Here is a 25,658-nt window from a genome sequence, read left to right as displayed (position 1 = left end):
GAAGTGAAACAACATCCTAGAAAGAGAGATTAAATTAGAAGACTAACGGGAGACATAATTTGGAAAGTTTTGGGGGTTTTTAAAGTCACAGTAAACACGAAGCAGTCAAGTTTGCTACTTAAAGCTTGAAAATAATTAAAATTTAAAAACAAAGTACTACCACTTTGAAAACCACTCCACCTCCACAGAAAACAAATCGATTTAATTTTGGAAATACAAAAGCCATTTAAACTGCTTCCACTGTGACTGGGTATTGCAGATTGCTTTCTTTAAGTGTTCAATAAACTATGAAACTATTAGCAGTCTTGCCATCCAAAAATCCATTCATCAAATTGTCTCCCAATACCTTTCCTATCTTAACCTCACAGAAACAGAGATGCAGCAGCATAACGTGGAATACAGAGAGAGGAATACAGGACAAAGACAAAAATATGAAGGAAGATCTCAGTTGTTTACAACTCCCCTCAATTTATTTTTCCCCACCAGTACATTATAGTTTCTGGCTGGGTAATACACCTCTTTCTCATCTACCATAGAGTTTATGTTAGAGAAAACATCAATAGCAGCTCAATAACAGACAGAGAGAACCAAAAATAGGCATTTTTGCCATTGAAAAAATTGCACAGTGTGCAGCTGTGCGCAATCATACCTGTCCTGTTACTTCCAGGAAAAAAAAACTATGATACAACCTTATCTCTGGAAGACTCAGTGAGATAATGCAGTTACAAGTCCAAATACAATCTCAAGAGACTTAACCTTAAATAGAATAAATTAGGTATACATTTTAAACCTTATCATAGTATTGCAAATTCATTACTAACACAAATGTTTAGTGCATTACATTAAAAGCATTTTCCATTGTACCTTGAAGAGTTACGAGTCCAAACATGAAATGTTGTAGTCCCTTACTCAGCCTCAACATCCTCTGGTTACCAGCCTTAAATCACACTGATTCTACTACAGGGCACCAGAGGAACATGCTGACACAGCAGCAAAAGCTACCAAATATTCTCAACTTGTGCAGAGTAGCAGCCAAAGCTATTTCAGTAAAGACCAAATTACAATAAATAGTTTGGGACCATAAAATATATTTATTGTTCTGTCTACCTCTAGAGCAACTTTTGTTGCTGTTGCCATGGGGTTGGAGGGCACGAAGGAAAAATCTGTTTAAATTAAAGGCTTGGAATGTCATATAATGCAGGATGACTTTTCATTAACAGGTCTTTACCTGTTAATCAACAGCACCATAATTGGTTCACTTTCAGATTGTTCTAGTTTATTAAATGAGGACATATAACAATAAAAGCCTCTCACAGTTCTTTATTACAAAGCATTTGTTCTAAGCACTAGAATAAAGAAAGGATATATTTTCTTGTTCACTTTGGAAGAATCAATCCAAATCAAGGACTCTGATAGTAGGTACACAACCTGGGAAAAAAACTTCTACATTATTTATTTTAAAATACTTTTTTTATAAGCAAATGTTCAACCTCTTGAGTTCTTTAGAACATCTATTCAAAACAATCATGGTAATTAAAAGGTATTATTATATATTCTACATTTATGGTTTTCATGTGCATATAAACTTGCATCTCCTTTAGAATATTATAAAGTAACACCATCCTCTTTGGCTTCTTACTTGACAAAATGGATGTCAATAATTACTGCATATATTTTTCACACACAAGCTGTCTTGAGACTATTTCATGCAGACTCATCACTTTTGCTCTGCTGCAGTGGATACACTTTCATGTGATCCGTGTAGTAAGTTTTCTACTCATTTCTCCTATAGTCTCTGAGAAGCTGTTTACCCAGGACCACAACATCATCCCCATAAAAACCAAAAGTATTTTTTCCTATTATGTTTACTGCCTAAAGGCAGATTGAGAGTCAAAAGACTATTTGTGCTTGTCAAATGGTACGAAGTCAGAAACAAAATGATGTTCACTAAATTATTAGTGCAATGCAACAGCAGTCAGGTGATGCAGAGTTTGTGCAGCAAACAGGGGAAAGAATTTTAAAATAACATTTGTAGAAAAAAAGACAGAAAAATAGGGAAAAAATGGCATCTTCTGCACAGAAAAACTTGTAGCCGTGAAGAACCATCCAAAAGAATGTTATTCAGAATATACTTAAGAAATCTACAGCTTTGCCTCCTACACACTCAAGAAAATGCAGACTGAATAGTCATTCATTGATGTCCTTGCAAAATTGGGACATTTTGAAAATATATTTGATTTGTGACCTCTTGTCTTCAGCTTATGTACTATAAGACAGGATTACTGAAGCTTTCAAAAAGAAAGACACAAGGAGCATGAATATTTTAAGCACCATTTTCCCAAGCAGGGGATGGGTTCAAAGTTTTCTAGTCTGTCTCCTTTTAGGCATTCCTATCAATGCCTCAGTTAATTACCACAGTACCTCAGTAATTAATCTGATTGACCTAACTTACCACTGCTACACGGAGACAACAGTCACTCATATTTAGGGGGAGAAAGGCAAACACCAGTTTCCCTTCTGACAGAGGATAGATGAAGCCCAAAATAAGCAAGTAGTTGTTGAAGCGCTTCATTTTTGGAATGGCATATTTTTAATCAATTGGAATGCTAAGCAGAAGGTATCCTTTAACATCAGGAGAAAAGGTCCCGTCTCGCTCAAATCTGGGACTGCCCAATAATCACAATATGGTTGTGTAGCCATCACTGCCAACTCATTTCACATCTCTTCTCTTTTGACAACTTTTATTATACCCTTTTGTTCATAAAAAAATTATGCTTTTTCTTTGTTGGTGGGCTTTTGGTTTGTTTTTTTCTTAGTAAATGTGAACAGTTAAAGAAAAATCTGCCCATTATTCTATTTTTTCAAGAGCTGTAAGCAAACATCTTAATCACCATGAAGTGAACCACACTCGTGAATGTCCCTTGACACGAGAAGAGGACAAACTATGATGGATTTAGAGCAGAGGCACGCTGCTGCAGTGTCAGTCCAAACCAGGATTCATTTGCTTTCCACCTCATTGCCAGAACATTATCCCTTGGTGTTCTCTTCTTCTCTCCAGACCACACTGTCCTTTTCAGGCTCTCGTGTTTCATCATTCATCAGGCTCAAACCTTACTGAGAATCCCTAATGCCTTTATCAAAGAGGCTGTACTTTTCCATGACCTCTCAAAAGTTAATTTTTTTTTTTTTTTTAGTGTAATACAATAGTGAAATAGGGAACATCTCTGAATATGCCCAATGAATGTGCTATGTAGCTTACCCAAAAGGTGTCAACAAAAAGCTCCACCACACACTGATAAAATATATGGTCAAAACAATATCTCTAATACACAAACATATATTCATGGAACATTTAGCATGCTAGTTTAACATACATGCTCAGAGTTACCCTAAATTGTATATATAATGCCTACATGTCCAAAAAAAAAAAAAAAAAACAGCAGAGAAATAAGATTTGGTTGTATTTTTTAAGCTAACACATCTTGTAAGGCTGAAGACTTCATATCACCTCAAATATTGCAGGGAGAAAGACTGAATCTAAAAAAATAAAAGGCAACTCCAAAAACTTCAGAATTTTAATCCTACTTAATATCAAATCATTACATTAGATTTTAGAGATTCATCCATCTTATCACCACAAATGCATAATTTTGAATCGAAAGATACCAGATAACTATGGTTATTCTCCAGTGATGTCCACCAGACACACCTCATATCCCCCCAGTCTGCAGAGGGGAAGGTGGAAAATGACCCAAAATCACTCAAAACCACACTGGTTAAACCATTTTCTTACAATGCTTGCCCTGGTTCTGTGAAAGCCAAGAAAATTCATTACCACAAGTTACAAGACTAAGAACTAAAGCTTCCTTGTGACAGCACAGCAGAATTCTTGCCTGAGCTCTGAGCAAAAGCAGGTCTGTCCACATGAAATAACACTGTGCAGCACTCAGCAGCTCCAAAACATATTTACTAGCACAGGACATGGGAATATAAAGGATTACCCATGGCTGGTGGGAGATTTATGGCTGCCTCTCACAGCTGGTGCTGAGCAGCACACTGCCAGTGATGTCTCAGCAATGCTTTTCTGCCCTGCAGGAGCTGCACCCTGAGATTCTCTACAAAAAGAACCCCCCACAAAGAAGCTTTTACAGGCAGCTGAGGCAGTGGATAACCACAGCTGCATTACCATGCTAAATATCTTTTCCTAAGATCACTTGATCAATTTGATCACTGCTCCAGTTCTAAAGCAAGTTGTGCTGGGCATTTCTATCCCACCATCACACAGGCAGCTGTTCTAACACCACACTGAGACAAAGACAAGACACAAATACAGTTTGGAAGATAAATGGGGCTTTTTGCAATGAGGAAAAAAAATCTCACCACACTGTTTCAAAGTAAAGGAGATGAAGTCATCACTGCACTGACTTTTAACCTTAAGACTTAAATGTTAATTTTTCACCTCCAGTACCTCAAATAGCTCAGGGGATGTGAGAGCTAACACACAGAACACAGGCTAATGGGAAACTGGAGTCTTCCTCCCAAACTAACTCCATTTCATGTAGTTCCTCCTATTTTAGAACTGTCACACAACCTAATGAAGAACAAGTGTGGGGAACTAAAAAAAAAAAAATTTCAATCCTGGTGTTTATTTCCACAGACTTGTTTCAAAAGGTGTGAGCATTTCCTTAAAAATTATAAAATATTCCTAATAACTGAGACACCATCCTGATATCCACAGATTCTCAGGAATATTTAGGTGTTAACTCACCCTTGATTCCAGTTGAATGGGCTGTGTAAATACTTCTAAGGATGTGGATTTTCAGAATACCATTATACAATGGCAGATTTTAAGCTTTACTCTTTGAGTACCACACAAGATTGTGACTTCTTCTGACATTACTTATTCAAAGCATATTTTAAAAACTTAAGTGTCAGACAAAAAAAAGTCCCATTATTTCGTTGAACTGGTACAGAAGAACCACTGGAAATGAATCCTAATATTTAAATAATTGGTCAGATTTTTACAACAACAAAACATCCATGTGCAAACATCCACACACACTCATGTATTTCAGAATTCAGGTAAGAAATTACATCAGGTGGTATTTGAACTTCAGTTATCTGTGAAGAATCCCCACATCCTGGTAAAGCACATAAATTTTCTACAAACAATACAGCAAGTGCATGCAGAGGTACCAGTGTTATTCCTCAGAAGTCTGAATTTAGTTATAACAAGCACTGATGGTCACTGAAAGGGCTCAGACAGCTTAGGCCCAGATTTATAGTGTCATTTGACAAAAATTCAACAGCTTTTGGAGAGCAGCGCCTTGCCAACGCAGATGTTGCTGCAGACATCTGTTAGCTCAACAATGCCGAGGAGCATCTCCCTCTGCAATCCCACCCTACCAGGCAATGGTCTGGAAAACCTCAAAGCAGAACACATTAAGTTCAAGAAACCATTTCAGGGATCCTGACTTCTCTCCCTTATCATCTCTAGCACATGTTTACCATTTATGGCTCATCACCAGCACACGCAATCACTTATATTCCAAATGTTCAAGGAGCTCTGTGGCTGAGGAAGAAAATGCATTAATATTCTGAACTACCTGCAGAAATCCGGGCTTGGAAAGGTTCATGATTTTGTACTGCAATGCCTGGGTGCCTCTGACACACCGTGCTAACCTAAGTCCCTCCTAACAAGTGCAGCTTGCATACATAAAGCAATATTGATTCAGCTGTGAGCGCTGTTTGCCCAGCCTTTCAGCAGCGCAGCTTCTCCAAACACTGCTGCAGACATCAGAGCGTGTCTTCCGAGGAGAAGGGTGCTGTTTGTCAGCCAGGCTTGGCTTAATGATGCACTCTGTGCCAACAACTGCATTTAATTAACTTTCCTTGCTTGGCCTCACAGAGTTGTTTTCTACTATCTGATCTTGTCTGCATGAACCCCATTCTGATGGCACACAGGAAGGAGGCTTGCAGCCACAGCCTCTTTCATAAATAAAACTGCCCTGACTTATAAAGTTGATAGGGGCAAAGATATCATGGTATCCATGCCCGCATAAAGCACAGCACAAAACTGCTTTCTGAAGCAAAATATCTGGAGATTAAAGCTAAAGGAAAGAATGCCACCCTTCTAAATGAGCAGTTTAAACAGTTTAACAGAGAGGACATAGGCCAATAAGGGATGGTTATTTTGAAATTAACACTTTTATCTGTACCACATGGTGTCTTTCCCAGTGGCACTGCTAGAATTCAATAGCACGGTTTCATGAGAAAGAATAAGAACTTGTCTTTGTTTTGCTGTTTACAGGAGCCAGTTTGTTTAAACCTTCCAACAAGGAAGATAAACAAGCTGATGTTTTACATGAACTGCTTTATCTGTCACTTAAAATGCAAAACAAAACATGACATATTCCTGCTTATCCAGCTGTACTAAATTTAGTATATAAATACAAGGGCTGTTCAAGGGTAAGCAAAGGATTTGAGTCTTAGAGATCCTCTAAAAACTCCTTCTTGATGCTTTTTTCTTTCCTTTTCATACAAACATTCTAGGCAGAGCTGTTAAGGAAAAAAAACACTCTCAGGCAAATTCTTGCTTGAACTTCTAACCCAGACAGCAAAGTGTATGTGAAGGTGTGAAAGCCATATCCCTCTTTACCCACAACTGTGTCACTACACTTACCATCACTGCAAATACTATTCTTCATATTATTACTTTCCTTCTATATATCTTCTTTAATCAAGATGTTATTTGTTTCCTGTTGTATCTGCATTTATTGGTGGGGGGGCAAGCATTTCCAAGCTTTTAGGATGCCAGGTTACTTTCTATCAGAGTCTGCAGCTCACAGGTATATTCACCTTTCACATCAAGTCTTTTTAGCTGCAGGCTTTCAAGCTTCAAGAATTTTAGATGGGTGAAAATGTCAGTTCCTCCAAATATAAGAAAGAAGTAATGATGTACCAGAAGATAAATAAATGACACTTAAGTCACTTTATCTCCCTAAGTTCTGGCTTTGCAAAGGAAAAGTCCAGGAAAACTAACTCAGTCTTTTTGCCTGGCTCATCCTTAGGTCATTAAAATTAACATGAAAAAATATGTTCCTTTTTAACCACTTGATGAGTCAGTGCAGCTCAGAAAACTGATAAAAGGTTTGTGGAAATAAATTAATATTGCATGAATGCTGCTGGAGCTATTAAACAAGCATAAGCAAGAACCCATCACTGAAGCCAAAAGAGACCTTTATACGATGAGGGAAAGTGGCAGAAAAGTCAACAATCATTATTACAGCAGGTCCCTTGCCCTGCAAAAATAGCAGGTGACCTCAGCAGATGTAAGCAGCCCTTATCTCTGATAAAAACAGCTATGCTGCTTATCTCAGTTCCTACAATTCTATTACATTGCTTTTAACAATACAAAACCCATTCTTTGAACACCATTTTTTTTTTCTTAATGGAAAGGAAAATTTATCAAAATCTTTCAGTAAAAATCTCGCTTCAGAAGAAATGAGAAGGGAAGAAGGGGGGGGGTGTTTAAGCTATGAAATAGCTCAGTTATTGGTGTTTTGGTTATGCTTGCACAAGTCTGATGCACAAAATACACTTGAAATCTACCTGCTGGAGGCAGAGAAAAAATATCAGAATTATCAGCCTTCCTGCAGGAGTAAGAAGCAGATCTGCAGACCACAGATGCTCCCAAAAAGCAGCTGCTGTTTCTTACCCACTTTCACACTGTACTTCAGAAATGCCCACTTGTGTGACAAGAAAGGAGGCAAAACTTTTCAAAGCAAGCTCCACTTCTGAGCACAGTGACCTCCACAGACTTCATTTCCTGAGCTCTCAACCCCTCAAAACTTAATATATCAGAATTTCTGAAAAATTTCAGAGATACAGGTGAATCAGGAGCACTTTGGGCAGGAAAATTGTGAAGGATTGCTCAGAAGCAAGAGGCCCACTTCCTTTCTGCTACATATAAAAAAATTCTGATAGTTTTTTAGTATTTCAGTGTACAATCTCCCAAAGATCCTGTTTCTTTTCTCAAGAATTGTTTATCTTCACTTGCATCAAGGACAGCATTTAAAATACACTCTAGGTAACATTTGCTCAGTGGGGGAAAAAAAGAAAGAAACATTTTACAGTTACCTTAAACTCTTTGACAGAATCCCTGCAAGTATTTTTTAAAACAAGATCAGACATTAGAAAATATTGATCAACCGTCTTATTCATTACTGACATTTCTTTAAGTTAGTTATGCCAAAATATGAGTAGTTCTACACAAAAGGTCCATTCAAATTCAAAGATACAACTTCCATAATTTAAATTTGCATGCTAATGAATGTCATATGGAGATTTTCCAAACTGCGTCTTGATTTAAGAAAACAAGTAGAGCAAGAAGTTAGGAAGTTACATTTTTAGGAACAGCAAAGTCGTCAGTAGAGAGATCCCTTAAAGTACAGAAATTGCTATTATCTGTTGCATAAATTCCCCATTATGCATTGTCTGCTGCATATAACAGTTACCTATGATTAAACCTGAATAAACCTGATTAAATCTGCCTGCACTGAGGAAGACTCCAGCCTAAGCACTGGAAAATATTGACAGTCAGCAAAATTCAACCTGTAAAAATCTGTCACTGCCCTTCCTGGTGTCCATCATGGCAATTGTCGGTATAAAAATCTTATAAATTTGCATTTGTCTGATGTTAAACAGTACTGGAAATTTAATCTCATTTAATCTTAAATGTTCATTAGCTAAACCTTATTAATATCTTAATTTATTAATAGACCCATATTATTGTTTCTGTGTTTGATGGAAAACAAAACTACTTCTTCACAATATGAAGTCACAAACAAAAATTTCATATACAATACCTAACTTAAAAAATTAACCCCCCTTATTACAGATCTACATATTGCCATATATTTCCATGTCAAAAGACATTATTAAAACTACTCCCTTCCTCCTTTCATCACATACACATATATTTTATAACAGTTATTGTTTCAAAGATCTCTCTCAAAACATCCTCTGTCCTTCATTGGGAATCAAATAATTTCATATAGCACATTTCCAATCTTAAACTATCATTAGAAAACATCTTTTGTCCTATTCCATTAGCCTCATTCATATGTTGTGTTGGCTTTTTTGACTTACTGAAAATAAATTATGCAGGACAGCACAAGAAAGCTGTTTCTGCATAATTCAAGTAAAATCACAGAAAAAGGAAGCAGTATAATCAACAACTGCAGTGTTCCTTTGAGACTTACTTTCTTATTATTAAAAATAATCTTTTGAAGAAGAGGAGCCTGATACTCAACATCATCCTCTAAAAAGAGGAACAAACTGAAGGTAACAAAACAGTTATTTCCACCCATATTAAGACAAATTAAATGTTAGCATATTTCAGAGTGTTTAGTTGAATTAAAATAGATTTCACATAAAAGTAAATGGTTTTGCTCAGGGTTAAGAGAGTATTTATTTATTATTTTTAAATCTATTAAATTTTTTCCTAACTGCTGACCAGAATAGTCATACCTGGTCCTTTTCCTTTTCCCCTCCTTCTCACTCACACATGTGTTTGGTTTACTGAATCAAACATGTAGCAATTACAGAGTTGAGGACAGACCAACCAGCAAACAAAACATGGAGGACTTACCATTTACACAGACTTCAAAAGACTTGCAAAGATCATCCTCAAACAGGCAGCCTAAAAACACAAAAGAAAAGTAAAAATTAATACAGGCTTCAAACTGTGGATAATTAGTGCATATTGAAGACCTGTTAAATGCTCTGAAAAAGTCAGACATTTGGTTTGCCTTGGGAGTTCAAACTGGGCAGTAGAGGAAGCGCAGAATGGGTCTGATTAGACAGCACATCTTACTAACTGGTTATGTCCAGAGTAACCTTTAAAGTTTTCCCTCCTCTCATTTCTCTACTGAAGGTTCAGTTTTTCCATGCATGTGTCTCTCATTTAGTAATTTGAGGGATTTAGTAATTAAGAGAATTTATGTTCCCTTAATTTTGAGCACATTATTATACCACAGCACAGCAATGCTGCAATACACTACAAGAATATACACACCAAGAAACCAAGAGCATCCTGACAATCCTGCTACTGCAGTGAGACAAGCCTATAAATCAGCCTATCGATTGCTCAGATTAAGCTTGGATTTAGTAACTGCAACCACTGACCAGCCCTAAGACTTCAGGAGTGCTAACTCCTTGGAGAAAGGCTTCCAAATCAAGCCATCCCTACCAACATCCTAATGTGGCAGCAGCTCTCTGGCCACAGAGAGAAACAGAAAGCTTTCCCAGGCATTGTCCTGGGGAAGGCTGTGAGAACATCAGAGAAAAGAATGAGAAACCATTCTTATCTTCCCTTGCTGCACCTGGTATTGTGAACATGTGGAATGTGTTATGGAGATTTGTTTAACAAAGGGTGGTTTCTTAATTAGCCAGTGGTGATGGTGTTTTAATTAAAGGAACAATCAAGTCTACCTGTAGTAAATTAGGCTATTAAAAAAAGCAATGTATTTCTTAATAAAGAAATCATCAGCTTTCTGTAAATGCATGGAGTCTATATCAATTATTACCCGGCCAGGGTCCCACCTGTGTTGACACCCTAATACCTCACAGACAGCTGACAAATCAGTATAGGTCCATGAAAAAATCCTTGGAATTTTTTGATTTAAAATAGGAAGTCTGATCACAAAGTTGCTGCTTGATGAGCCCCTACTGCACAAGCTCCACTCTTCACCCTAGAAGCTTCATCCAGGCTGGCAATCCTGCTCTTTCATGGATACACATCTTCACGGATAAAGTATTATGTTCCCTTGGTGTCACCCAACCAGGTATTGAGACAATAGTGATTATTGCTTTTGCTCAGCCAAAATGAGTCCCTGCTGATAGTTGTGAAGGCAGCAGGGAAGTGGGCGAGATGTGCCTCTGCTCTGGTCCCTCCACACTGGGGCACAGGGACAGGCTCAAAGGCACTGTGAAATATCCTGCTACTGTTAAGGGCACTCACTTTGTTTACCCAACCAGCAGTTTCTTTATTTTCTGACAAAGCTAAAGAGCTAGGACTGGAGCAAATCTGAGGAATGAAGCTGTATGTTGGACACAAACACTGCCCTTAAAAGAACACATTTTCACAATTAAGACTTTTCATTTTCCTGGAAAATATCTTGTTTATAAATGGCCACATGAAATTATGATATTCAACAATATTGATTTTTTCCACACTTTGCATCAAGAAACCAGCCAGGAACTACTACACCAGATCCAAACAAATGAGCAAATCCTCTCTCTCCAACCATGCCTATCTCATCGAAAGCACAGACTACAGCACCTCTATTCACCAGGCAGACCAGTGGATTATGTCCTGTAGATTTCCTTAGAAAAAGAACTGAACAGCTGAGAACTCCCTGACCATTAATTACCTGGCTCCTAATCCAGTTAAAATAAAAGTTTGGGTGAAATAGAGTGACTTAGGAATTTCTGAAAAGCCTTTCAGCAGATAACTGTATTAGCACCTCACTAAGCCTGAACTGATATGCTGTGTGTCTCAGCAGGATTCAGCAGCACATGCTAGGTCTGAGCTAGGCCAGCCCAGCTATGTGAATCCAAGACATGTTGGAGAACCAACAGAGTCCTTCACAGCCATCCCACACCTGGCCTGCAAAGACCACATACACAACCTTACGCAGATTTACAACATGCACAGGAATAAAAGAGTTCTCTCATCCTTTTACCCATGCCCCAGCAAACTGGTACCATTTACCCAGTAAATTTGGTACCTTTTGAAAGGGAAGTTTCAGACCAGGAAAGCTTCTTCACACAGAGTATGGCAGAAAGGCATGTGCCCACAGAGTACACAAAGTGTGGTTTGTAACATATTCTTGAGATGTGGATGATTTTGCTCCAGACAGGTCTGCTGTAAGAACCATTTGACCTGGAACAGTGTCTGGAAACTCACTGAAGATACCTGACTGCAGCACTGCTACTGACACGGCCAAGCAGGAGGATGCCTGAACTGCACGTTGCACCAATATACACTAGATTTGGAAATGTATACTTCAGTGTGCCTGTTTCCAGAAATCTGAAGGTAACTCTTCTAAAAAAAAGGTTTTATGGCTAGGAAAAATCAGTATTCCTTTTTTTCCTCAGAGAATAAAAAAGAATTAAAACCAGAAACCTGAAATATCTGTGTCCAGCCAAATGCTGCTGCATTTGTCCTGTGATGGACGGAAGACGGGCAGTTTTGTAGTTATTTCCCATTCTGCAGTGCTGTGGATCCAAAAGGTGTCAGAAGAGAAGCTGCAGCCAGGAATATTTCTAGTGGAGTGGCACATTAAAACAGTGACAGGTTCACCTGACTCTACTGATTTGAAGCACCTGGGAGCTGGGATTACAACCACCTGCTGTCTGTAGCCACCTGCCAGAGATAGGCCATCCTGTAATAACACACTGATATTCTCAGAAGCAGAAAAATACAGATACAAAAAGAACCTGCTTAGGTACAAAGAAATCAACAGTCATGCTACTTCTTTTCAGAACTCTGATTTTACTTTATTGACTAATAAGTTTTCCATGAAAAGCACGAAAGAAAACTGGCATTATTGTGTTTTAGTTTCTCTTTTAATAACTGTTGTTTATTTGATGCTCACTGCAGCAAGGAATCTGATGCAATCAGACTTGTAAACCAATGTCTTGGAGAGAAAATTAATGAAGTCAATGCATAGTAAACTACATCCATGTAGGATTACTCTAAAATAGACAAGGACCTCCAAAATGCCTTGAAAAATGTTTTGTTTCAAATTATTTATTGCTAGAGTTGATTTTTATGCATATTTCACCCAACCAATCCATATGCTAATTTAGCTACTAATTTATCTCCTGCTATTTGCTGAAACACTAAGTGTCATATTTCATTTTAAATATCATCTACCCACTATTAGGAATGGTGGTAATAAGTCAACTCTGAAGAGTGAAGTGGTATCACCTCCAAAATATATTAAATTCAGTTCATGCCTTATGGGAACAAAATTACATTGGATTTTCTGTCAAAAAAATCTCCCAGTACACATAAACTGTTGATACATTACTTTCAAACACCAAATCTAAAGCCCCAATCTCACTTCACATAGCAGCCCTGAAAGAACAAAGTCCCCACATAATTATCCAGCATACCTTGCCTTGCCAAATGTAGAATTTAAAGACTTTTCTTACCAAACTTTCATTGAAATTAAACTCTTTATTAACACTTGCATGGTCTCCACATCTCAGTAGTGACAAATCAGGTTAACATACTGTATATAATGTACACTACAGTATATTTACATGGTGCATTATTTTGTGGCATTATTAAATAGCCACAAAAAGAGATTCCATAGGGCCTTGCAAATTCTTCTGCCTCGCCTCCCCTTCCTCCCCTTCTATATCTCCAGTGCTGTTTCTCAGAACAGCAGCAAAACATAATCACAAAATACTGCTGCAAGTACAGGACCTAAAAGTTTATGGGTTTTTTTTCAACTTATTCTTCTCATGAGACACTAATAAAACTATTTCCTTCTCTTTATCATACAGCAGTTTTGCTTTCCTAAAGAAAAAAATAGGAAAGTTTAAATTGCACTGGAATATATTGTTTGTTTTGACTTATACAAGGAGCCTCTGAAGGTTAGGACAGTCAAGGCAGCAGATGAAGTCACTTGAACTTCATCTAAAAAAACCGAAAAATTCTCTTATCAGGAAAATATTTTTTTTAAATTGACACTGACTGATGATTCAAATAGATTATGTTATGTTAATTTCTCTGTCCTTATGAGTTAACCAACTCATTATGAACCCAAACTAAACATCTCTCCCAAGAATGCCATAAATCCTGTAAGCATTTTTCTAAATTAAAAGTAGGTCATAGACCCTCCTGTTTATCAAAAATTGTCTTATAATCATCAAAACAAAAACCCAAACAACAGGCAAAACCAGCTACATTTCTTCCGAAACTGGAAAAATACAAGCCTTTTAAATCTTTTGAGTTATTGAGGGCTCCCTACCTTTTCCTTTCACTCCCTTACTACAACTTTCATAGAAGCACTTAATGTCTCCTCACATTTGCAGACCTTACAAACCCCTGCCATCACAACATTTTAGCCACTATATGTTCCCTTAATCAAAATATGCCAACAATCTTTAACATTTTAATAGTCCAGAACGAAAATACACCCCACATTTACCTGTTTATTTCACATTTGGCTGCAAGATAAGGTCAGGAGACCTTGCAGGGTGAGCTCATCACTGCTGGTGAGGGTAAGAAACAAGGAAACACCTGAGTAGGTCAATGCCTCCTTGGGTCTTTAGCCCCAGCTGTGGAAGACTCTAAACTGTGAATCACATGTTTATTTTCCTCTTTTAGGATTAATAGATATGGTCCAATAATTACATTTTAGAAGTGCTCAACCCACACAACTGGGATAGCTTTAACAAAAAAAAAAAAAAAACGAGATGAGGCCCAGCAATAATGAATGATAATCTGAACACATTGGTAGGAAAAATGAAACAAGGTTTCTTGCAGAAAAATGATGGGGGAAGTAATCTGTTTGAGAGAGAAATATTCTGCTCACTATTAGAGGTGAGCAATAAATTTGCTCAGTCTGCTAAAGCTGTGATCTATTCAACACATCCTCATCTGTCTGCCATACATGTGTGCTTAACAAGTCTAGAATTACCCAAAATTGCAAGAATGTCTGGGGAAAATGTACTTAAAGCTGATCACAGGCTTTAAGCAAATTTCATCCCAGTTTCCTAAACCCTGGGGTTACATAGGTATGTGCACATGAAATGTAAGTATATACTCATTACTCAAAACTTACCAATTGCCTGTGAAAAATCAACTGATTGACTGCCTTCCTTGCTTTAGTTTCATTTTAGCATTCACTGTGATAAAAACACAGGATGGCCCTACCTTTTAAATTTTTATTTTTATTCCTTTTCTCCCTTTCTCATTTTTATGTTCCAAACTCCTCCATTCTCTTCCTGAGAAATCTTTCTTTTTTAACTCCTACAAAACACTGTCCCACCACCAGAACACAGCTGCCCTCCCAAACACATGCATACCATTCCCAGGCACCGCTCCTCCCACCCAGTGCCTGTGACATTCACATTTTCTGGACAGAGAGACATAATTCTGTCTTTCAGGAGAAGCACAGAGAGAAGAAAACAATCTTTATCTCTGCTCCTTTGTTTTCCCCATGTGGAATGTGGTGTGGAGATTGTTTACCTGCAGTGATTGCTGGGTTGGATTCTGGTGAAGGTTGTTTGGGTTCAGTGATCAATTGGATCCAGCTGTGGCTCGGACTCTCAGCACAGAGTCACGAGTTTGTTAGTTAGGTAAGTAAGAAGAAAATATGTAGAATAGTATAATATCTCTTCAAATACTATATTAATGTAATATAGTATAGTTTTAATAAAGCTATCCTTCAGCCTTCTGATCTGGAGCCAGACATCATCATTTCTTCCCTGCATCTGGAATTCGCCACATTTTTACTATACAGTGCCCTCTCCTTTCACTCCTGCAGGTGAGCAGCAGGATCACTGTCAGGACACTGTCACCTGATCAGTACTGATTGCTGGCAATTTCTGGCAGTCCAGTCCACCATGCCCTCCACTTCCCTTCCAACACATTCAGCCATTCCCCATCCGCCTCCCTTCCAGTGTGTGACTGAGAGAGAGCTGAGGCAGGAGGTAAAAGAAGGGCAGAATTTGCTGTGTCTTGCTATCTCAATTCAGAGCTTTTCCAAGCAGGCGTAGGTTTGGTTACATTCTGGTGTCTCCTCAGGTTCTCAGGATATCCAGAATGTTCTACACTGGAAAAGATATTTTACCAAGCCCTTGAAACCTGTGGTGGTTTATCAACAACAGCTCGGATAGTAATAAAGTGTTGAAAGAACAGTAAATCAATGTGGTCAAGAAAAATATTAGAGTGGCACATAATACTAAAGGGAGTCTTTCTCCCAAGAGGGAAAGTGAGAAAAACATTTGTCACCATAAAATACACTGAGCTTTGATCTTCTTTCTGCACTCCACCTTTTATGTTTTTTGAGTGTAATGTGTGCCTGATGTTTTTGTAATACTGCAAACTCTTGAGAGAAGGGTTTTTTCCTTTCTTTTTAAATTATGTGCATGTACAAAGATTCATACAAAGGAGCACTTATCCCTGGTGAAGAATCCAGGCTTTACTCTAATCCAAATTAACAGTCATAAAGATGACAAAAGAAATCCCTGCAGTGGTTAACTGCAGGACTGTGCAATCTTTTACATGAAAAGTTTCCAAAGTAAAGTAAGGAAAGATTTCCCATAAGTGTTACCATATGGTGCTAACACTTCCTCATCTCAGATTTACCCCTTCTTTCAATCATTTTTCATACACACTGATTTGTATATTGAAATATTCCTCTAGCCAGAATAATTCATCACAGAATAGAGTTTTCATTCATTTAGGAAAAATTTCAGTACTAAACTTAGAGCCAAGATTTGCCCCTGAAGCCTCAATGGCATTACATAGCAGTACTTCAGCTAACTCCTTTATATCACTTGCCCTTCAACATGTATGGATTGGTGCATGAAATAGGCAAAATAGTACAGAAATGCTATGGTGTTTATTATTATTATTTCTCACTATGTAAATCATTACTTTGTCCTTTCTGCAGTTAGAGGAAAAAAAATAGATCTTTAACTTTGCACGTAAGTAGTCTGAGCATGTTCATCACTAAAGAAAGGAATTGCTTTGTGGTGAGAATACTATTAGCTTATCTGATTACTTATGCCATGATTGCAATGATGTAGGGCTTTTCTTCTGGGGAGCACTGAGAAAAGGTCACCACTAAGAATAATTGAAGATGTGAGCAGTAATAACAGGTCATGAAGAGACACTGAAAGTCCATCACTAAGAAAGCTTTAGAATAGCGTTTGCATTTGCCCAGCACTCAGAGAGTGGCTCATTCACCATTTGATGAGCCATTTTGTCATTTTTTCACAGTAAGCATTAAAAGAACTTGAATTATCTCCTCTGAAAAATTACAATTCTCTCACTGCTACATTGTCTAACTCTATTTCTTTGGCAAGACCGCCATTCACTCAAAGGAAAATGGGGAGCACAGATATAATCTGCCAAACAAGAAGCTCCACTAATACTTAATTATACTGAACACTAACATGCTCTCTATTTATATTGTAAAAAAAGGAGATGAATCCATTATTGTAGAATAAATAGAAGATAATTTTAAAACATCGCAAATATTACCTCTTAGGATCATGACTGAAATCTTTTACCTTTAGTTGTGGCAGAAGGGGTCAAATGTGATTTACTCGAGTAACACAGCTCCAAACAAAAGATTTTTGCCATTTGGGTGTCCCATATTGAGGAAAAAATAGCACCTTTACAATACAAAATGTAGGATCTGTTCCTTCAAAATTAAAAATTGGTAATTGGAGTACTCACAAACTGTAGACAAAATGTCATAAAGGTCAGAGCAGGCATTCAGTAACTGCAATTAAACACCTTCTGGTCACCAGTTGCTAAAATTGAATTAATTTCTGGGCAGGAACTAAAATCACCCAACGCCCACTGAAATCCCAACTGCAGCTAAGTAAAACTTTCTTTTGTGCCTGGCAGAGATTCTGAAAGCTGAACACCACTGAATCTAAATTCCACTTCACTGTTTAAATACATTAACAAGCAGCCTGATTTTTTTACCTGCCATTGCCTGTACAATATCCTTGCCCACAAAATCTGTTGGCAGCAAAACCTTCTGGTATCATTCATCGCCAAAAGATATAACACTGAAGCTTACATCCAGCAGAGTATGACATTACCAGCACTGCCTTCCTCAACATCATTGCACACAAGCCAGCAGGCATTGCACTGCAGAGGCCTCTGTGATATTTATTCTGTGAAAGAACTGCTGCCATCATTATATCTATCAACCTCATTTTGCCCATCACTAACTGCCAGTCTATTCCAGCATACTTGTTTTACAAAATTGCAGTACAGGAGTGAATTCTGAATCCTAATTATAACATAATTCTAGATGTCTTCCACAGTGAGGGTTAAGACAAGCTGGGTCAAAGAAGTAATGAACCTATTAGCTAAAGGAAACAGGAACTCTGTCTGGGGGTTATGTGCTTTGGAAGATAACTCTTTCAGGTAAAATATCCAAAACACTTACATGGTTAAGGAACTTATGTCCTGTTCTCTGAAACTACTCAGTCTTCAAGAGCCGGATTCATGTTTTTTTTTAATGGTTCTTTAAAGTTGTGTCTTCTGTTTTGGGAAGACTCCCATTATTTCCATAATCAAAGGAAGGAAAAGAGACATGTTTCTCATTTGCCTCTAACAAGTGCCAAAATTTTCTTTTCATTATTTGGCAGACATTCTTAATGAGTATCTTCTTGGTGCTTAAAAAAACATAACCAGAATTTACAGCAATTCTCATACACTTATATTGCCTCTAAAACTAAGCAATTACCCAAAATTTGGGGGTAATATTCCTTTCCCAACAATATATTAAGCAGATTTCAAAGGCAGAAACCATTTTTTGCAGAGGACCTCTCTGCTATTATTGGCTTTTATGTTCCGTTTTACTCAGAAAACAGTACAGCATCTTTCAACCAATGATGCCTGTACAAAGAGCTGCAGTGTGACCAAGTGCCTATCACATAGGATCCCCTCTATTTTCCTTCCTCAGACTTTTTTAAAAATCCCTCTCCTTTTTTGCTTCATCTCTACTTCACTGTTAATTTGATCTGGGTTACAATTTTTGGGTTAAAATTACGATGTGGATTTGGTGAAAACAACTTGGAAGGCAAAAAGAAACACCTAACTCCAAGAAGTCTGAAGTGCAAGGGGCTAGTTCAGAGTCATTTATTGCAGGGAAATAATTCTAATCTGGACAACAGCACCCATGGATGTGGGAGCTACACTTATAGAAGAGCTCCAAAAAAGGAAGGCAGGACCCAACCACTAGTCTAAATCTGTCTATTTCTCTGTATCCATACGGAGGTCTGATAGGTGTAGAAAACAGTAAAAATTGCTGTTTGGAAAAACAGCTTCATGCCTTTATCATGCGTTTCTGAATCACATTATAATGTTAATTTAGAGTGTTGAAATCACCTGTGTTCCTCTAATGGAAGAGACACTATTTTATACACTAGGTAATTTCTTTAATAAAGAGTTTAAACAGTCCAGAGTAATCCACATTAATTATTCATGTACTGGAGAAACATAATGAAAGTCAATGAAGAAAGTCATAGTTTCTTGGAGTTCTGGAGGGAAAAATAATAATATTAGGTAAAATTCAATGGACTGTGACATCAAGATTTATCTCTACAATTTGCTCTGGGAATTTGAATTGCGAATGAAGCGGCAGCATCCTGTAGGATGGGACAGAGTTATGGGAAACAGGTCACACAAGGATATTGGTAGCACATCAAAGTTAACAGTTCTTACGAAGATGCCCAAAACTCTCTTTCCATAGGGGGAAAAAAAATCAGAAATCATAAAAGTGTTTATCTACTAGATATTTTTTTAAAGCTACCAAGAGCTCAGCTGTCCCTATCAATACAAATTATCTCTTGACAAACAATCCATGTGCAGCACCTTGTGGCTTTGTGAAAGTCCTGTTGGGCTGTAGTGTTTGTAACCACCTACATGGGCATCACGATGACAAGGGACAGAATTAGGACAATGCTTTGCTATGCTGATAAAGAATTCAATCTATTCTGTAGTGAGTCAAAGCTCATTGCAGACAGATGTTTAAATTTATCACAGAATAAAATGATCTGCTTCTACTTACTTTTGTGAAATTACACCTATTTGAAAGAACTGAGAGTGAATGGTCTTGATTTTGACCAGTAATGGAGCTCTAATTACTCCTGACTCACCCTGATGTTTCTGAGGCTGGCAGTAGAGCCAGCTGTCCTAGAATACATCCTGCTGTTGTGTCTGTGAAGCAGCTCTGCCTACTCTGTGAGACCACTGAGATGTTTTTTTCCCTAGGCTAGTTGTTGAGAGGCAGCCACAATAATGACACACATCAGAGATGTAGTTAAGAAAAAGCCCAATGATTAAAGCAATTTGGGGAGGAAGCCAAGGAAATTAGAGATGATTCTGAAATATGACAAATAGTGTGCATGCTGAGTAGCACCAGAATTCATCTTCTGTTTCCTTCCTAAAAAGTACACAAAAGACTATTTTTCTCTGTCTGGAATAAAAGGAAAAAAGATCATTAGAAGACTAAACCTCTCAGATTCTAGAAGTTCATCTTCTGCACTCCTGTAACCACCAAAAAGAAACTGCACTTAACCAAATCCATTTATGAAGGAAAAAAAAAAATCTGAAGGCTGGATGCTGTCAGGAATTTACATAGGTGCTTTACCCATTAAGAGTAGACAAAAGCCTTTGCTACACTGTAGCCATAGAGACACCAGCTCTCATTAACTTAGCCTCCAACACCTGTTGGTTTTGATGGAATTGAAATATCCAAGCAGGGAATTAGGGTCCAAATGCCTATTTTTTTTTTCTCTTTAAGTTTTTTTGTCTTTTCTGGTTTTCCTTTGTAAAAAAACAAAGGAAAAAGGTGGGGGAAAAGGAAAATTTATTTCGGTATTACAGACTTCTCTGTGTTCATTCCCTATCCTCTCCTGGATATTCTTTGCTACTGAGAGTTACCGGGTAGGAGGCACATAATGGAAAAGAGAAAGGAATGGGGATTTTCACATCACTATTCACCAGTCAGGAACTTCCTCCCAGCTTCCTCCACTGCTCCACCAAGCTGCTCTGAACTCCAGAGCTGGTTTTGTCTGCTGAATCCAGCCTCTCCCTAGTAACAATAATTAGCCTAGAGCATACACAATGAAAAAAGAATGGGACCTATTAATTCATAAAGGAATTACCAACATTTACTTCAGAGGGGTTTTGTTCTGTTTTGTTTTGTTCTGGTTTTCTTTTTTTTTCCCTGTATGGAAATTTAGAGAATCAAGGGGCTTGAGGAAACTTAGAAAATTGGAAAAAGTGAAAGGTACAAATTCAGAAGAAAATACTGGAGGAAGAACAGAGGTAATAGTGAACACTTCACTGTGCAACATCTGAAGAAAAATCTACAAGAAAAGAGGAAATGGGAGAAAATAAGAGGGTCTGAGAAAGGAAGTGCGGGAGAATAATGTCCACAAACATTTCTGTAATGCATGATGTGTTAAAAGTGATAAAAAGTCCAAGGTGCAGAGTTAAGAACAGCCCTGAATTTCCTTGCTAGCATCTTATACTGACTTTACAGGACACTGTCTTGGGATTTCTGAGAATTTAGAAGAAGGGGACTGTCTCATTTCTTGGAGGCATTTTGAGAACAGAAGTTGTTTTATAATAATCCCATTGATAGTTTTGCAAGTTGATTCCAAAGATTCATTAATTAAACACTTGATTTTATTTTTTCCTCCAAAAAATTCTTGATGTTAATATTTCATGAAGTTCCACACATGAGTCTTCAGTCTGCAGTTGACCAGCATTTGCATAATTCTCTGAGACATGATATTCAGCAAGGTTTAGAATCAGTCTGGCACCTCATATGGGAGCCCTCTTAAAAATTCTTAAATTATTCTAATGAACCAGTATTATTCAAAAAAATATTTTTTTTCCTTCAGGATTTGAACTTCATCCAAAACATTAAAACATAATGTTTAAAACTATACTTGGAGACTTTCTATTTGATGAATATATTACAAATCTCATTTTATGTTGTTTCTGAATCCAATACTCTACAGAAAGCAAGTAACAATGTGTATGCAACGCTTTCTACATCAATGCAGTGTTTACAAAAAAATCCTATTTATAAGACCTTAAAAAAACACACACCAAAAAAAGCAACAAATAAATCACCCTAAAAATCCAAAGTTTTTTGACCTTTATTCTCTATTCTACAACCTATATATCATGCAACAGAAATAAAGCCAAAAGAATATTAAAATTATGCCCAGATGAGTAATTTTTTTTTCTCTGCAACCTCATTTGAGTACTCTTTTACATGGGACTGTGACAAGAATGCCTGAAAGATCTGAAATTGTTTCATTAATGGTATGTCAAAAAAAGCAAAGTGTGATGTGCTATTACACACTACTCTGTACAAGGAAACAATACTCAGCTACTTCATTTAGCTTTCTTAAAAATAAAACTTAACTATCAGATTCACATCAAGCACTGGCCTGTTTTGAGAAGGTGGCTTCAGTGTCCTGCACGGAGTTGGAGAGTATCTGTTAAAGGACAAGAACAAGAACCTCTGTATCTACAGTTCTCTTCCTTTTGTACAAATTCCTGGAACACTTTTTACAGAGGGGTACATGGTGGGGGAAATGGTGCTCTTGGAATATGAGCTGTTGAAAAACATGTATTCACAGACTCTTGGCAATAATTTGGTTTAGGAGAGACTCAGGATTTTTAAAGCTAGAACGTTTTGGCCATCAATTCAACTTGCCTTTAGCTATTCATGTGATGGCAGAACAACAAAATCAAAAAACCTTTTGTGCCATTTCTTGAGTAATTGCCACAACAATTTTTAGCAATTTTACATAACTAAAAATATTAAGTTAACATGTAGGTTCAATGAAAAAACAGTCCTCAAGTGGCCCAAGTCTGCTGGAGTCTTACATCAGAGCAACCCAGCTATTCAACTTCCCAGTTTAAACAAAATATGACAACAAGGAGCAACTGTGAGGAAGGGGGAGAGAGCTGCTCATGGCTGACAGGATGTGGACATGCCTGTATCCTCCCCACCTCTCAGAAAATCCTCACTTTCCTTACACTCAGCAGCTCTGCCCATTGACATCTGATGATGTAATAACACACAATTTACGTCATTTTGGTTAAAGGTAGAACACATATAAAAGATAATTACTGCTCAGTTAGTGCTGCTTTTAGTTGTAAAACTCTAATTCTGTAATGGATATGAAAGTGTCCACAAGCTTTCAAGTGACAGCTGGGATACTGGAAACTTTTATCACTCCAGACCTTCCAAGCCTTTACCTGCATTGTTGGTAAAACCTTCTCTAAGGATGCAATTCCCTTGTTGTCATTTTTTGACAACACTATGATGTTATTCTAACCCATTCTCTGTCTCCACCACACCTGCCTAAGCCCAGACCCTACAGTTGCCAGAAGGTCCTTATGGGCAGGACAGTGCCCTTAGGCCATGGATTATCCCACCAGCCCCTACTTTCCCAGATGTGTGAACACCTTTATTGCTGCTACTGATAGTCTAGTTTAGAACCACAGAATGCTACAGCCAGCCTCAGAAAAGATTACACAGTCTTTTTTCCTCTCACAATCCACATAGCTCACTTCACAACATTTGTCTCCCAGGTGGATAACTGATTCTTTACCCTGAAGAATTTAAAAAGAAACATTTAAAAAAGCAACTGAAATATGTCACACAGAAAAACCTACGAGTTCATTACTTCATAGAAGCTTTTTTAATATAATTTTTACTAAAATATCCTAAGAGATTTAGGGTGACTCACAAATGCCTAAAAATATGGAAGCTATTTTCCTGCTGTGTTCTTTCTTTCCTTTATGATGAAGGGAAGCTAAAAGTACTTTGCTTTTGTTTCTTGTTATTTTTTTTTCTTGGTTTCTCCCTCCCTTTTCTGTGAGAATTATAAAGTACATTATGTTTTCCCTTGCAAAGCTCCTGAGCGTGCAGCGCCTGCCCCAGCGGGAGGCACAGCACACAAAAGCACGAAGCACACAGCTGCAATTACACACCAAAGAGGATTGCTGATCTCACTAACTGCTGCACCTCTGTTCTCCCACCTTCACTCAGTGCCAAGCACTCTGCAAAATCAGTGTCAGTTTGTCTTTGCAAACTACAGGTATATATATATATATATGTATTATACCTGCATGGATACAAATATATCAAGCATGTCTATAGGATATATGTATTAAAATATATATTCATTATTATTATTATTATTATTGCAATAAAATGGGGTTGGAATTTGTTGTCAAAACATTTTCTTCTACTGCTGAGATACCACAGACTGAGATACCCACACAGCACAGAGAGACCTGGTAGGAGACTCAGTCCTTTCTGGAGTGTCAGGGACATCAGCCAGAATACCCACAGCACCTGAAACAACTCAAGGTGCCCTTTTGTCAGGCAACTGAACCCAGACTTCTTTTCTAAAATAATCTAAGTGAGCCATGATATAAATTTTCTCTGTTTTTTCAATTTGTCTTGCAGGTTTCTCATAGTGATCTTACAGTTACCTGAGACGAGACCTCTCTACTGCGTTCCTTAAGATGCCAGAAAACCAAAAGTCTACCTCTTCAAAACTGGTAATTTTGTCAAGATTCATTTGAATATTTTTGAAGAATACAGATTCAGGCAATACAAGGACTCAAGAGGAAGGAAGAACTAAAAAAGGAGGCCCTGTACATTGCACTGAACTGCTTCATGAGGTTTCAAGGTTTGCTGAATGTCTCTGCCTGATACAAGTTCTGTGGGCATTGTAACCTTGGCTTGCCTGCTCCTCTGTGCCTCGTTGTCCAGTCTTGCAGGTGGTCATATTTCCACAATATAGAGTGGAACAGTCACCAGGGGAGTATCTTGTTCCTGGTATAGGCACTGACAGGCCTTCACTGATTTTTGAAATAAGAAGTTTGCTTCCTAAATGTTCAGGACAGGAACAGGAATTAAAGCAGTCTGGGAAAATGCTTCTGCTGCATTATAGAAGCTGCTGCTGCTGTTCCTCAGCTAAATTAGGAATATAAAAGTGAATTAACCTTCCTTTCTACTTGAAAATGGAGAATTATGCTTCCCCTTCCCTATATTTTACTCTAGTCACACAGAATGCCCTCTGTTATTAAATAAGCAACTCTGTGAATCAGAAATAATTCCAAGCTGGAAAGCACACAGTTCATCCTGGAAGTGTGATGGTAGAGATGGGGGCCTAGGACAAGAGAGAGTAGCCCCACATGGGCTTTTAAAGGAGAAGGTAGAAAACAGCTATCTAACTTTGTATTATATTTTTAGGATCCATTCCTAAAAATACTTGACATTATTGGCATATTGTTAGATATTAAAAAAAAAATCTAAAATGTGAAGGTTTTCCATGAAGACCTAAGGCTCAGAGATGCAGTCACCACGGCAGGTCACTGGCATATATTGAAAGATAAGTTGGTGGGATAGAAACAAAACTAATGGGTTTATTTTTAAATACAAGCATTTCATAATTAATATTCAGCAAGACAGCTGCAGCCTAAAAATCATCCTGTATACAGAAAAGAATGGTTTCAAATAATCATTGCACGCATGAAAAAATCCAGAACATTCCTCACAGGTTTACCTCTAACCTAGGCATTTAAGATTATATTTTTCTGTTATGTGTGACATCTATACCTAAACAGTATTTAAATTCAATTTAGAAAAATAAAAAAATGACACATCAGGAAGTAAGAAAGATTCTTGATTCCAGAAATAATCATCTGCCACTTGAAAATTATCGTCTGTGGGAGTAAGATGATGATTTTGAAACCTTAGCTTGGGGGTTTTTCTTCTTTCAACTCAATGAGAAGGTAGAATCTCATTCTGTACTTGTGCAGTCAATATTAGAACCAA

The 25,658-nt window shown here is 37.6% G+C and overlaps 1 protein-coding gene across 2 annotated transcripts in view; it reads right to left on the bottom strand.

Moving 5' to 3' along the window:
* The window catches only part of PTPRN2 (protein tyrosine phosphatase receptor type N2), a 633,132-nt gene that overhangs the window by 556,311 nt on the left and 51,163 nt on the right, over positions 1-25,658 (bottom strand). Inside the window, exons 1-2 of one of the 2 annotated variants that reach the window (XM_068174508.1) lie at positions 12,191-12,444; positions 9,653-9,703 (exon numbers count right to left, since the gene is read on the bottom strand). In XM_068174508.1, the coding sequence (XP_068030609.1) occupies positions 9,653-9,703; positions 12,191-12,347 (208 nt within the window). In that variant the 5' untranslated portion in view covers positions 12,348-12,444. Of the gene's footprint in view, positions 1-9,652; positions 9,704-12,190; positions 12,445-25,658 lie in introns of those variants that run through there. The other variant, XM_068174516.1, reaches the window with a different exon arrangement.

Source organism: Anomalospiza imberbis, chromosome 1 (assembly GCF_031753505.1).
Source record: "Anomalospiza imberbis isolate Cuckoo-Finch-1a 21T00152 chromosome 1, ASM3175350v1, whole genome shotgun sequence".
Taxonomy (NCBI): domain Eukaryota; kingdom Metazoa; phylum Chordata; class Aves; order Passeriformes; family Viduidae; genus Anomalospiza; species Anomalospiza imberbis.
Note: the sequence above shows the minus strand (reverse complement) of the source record. Positions and strands in the feature narration are given on the sequence as shown.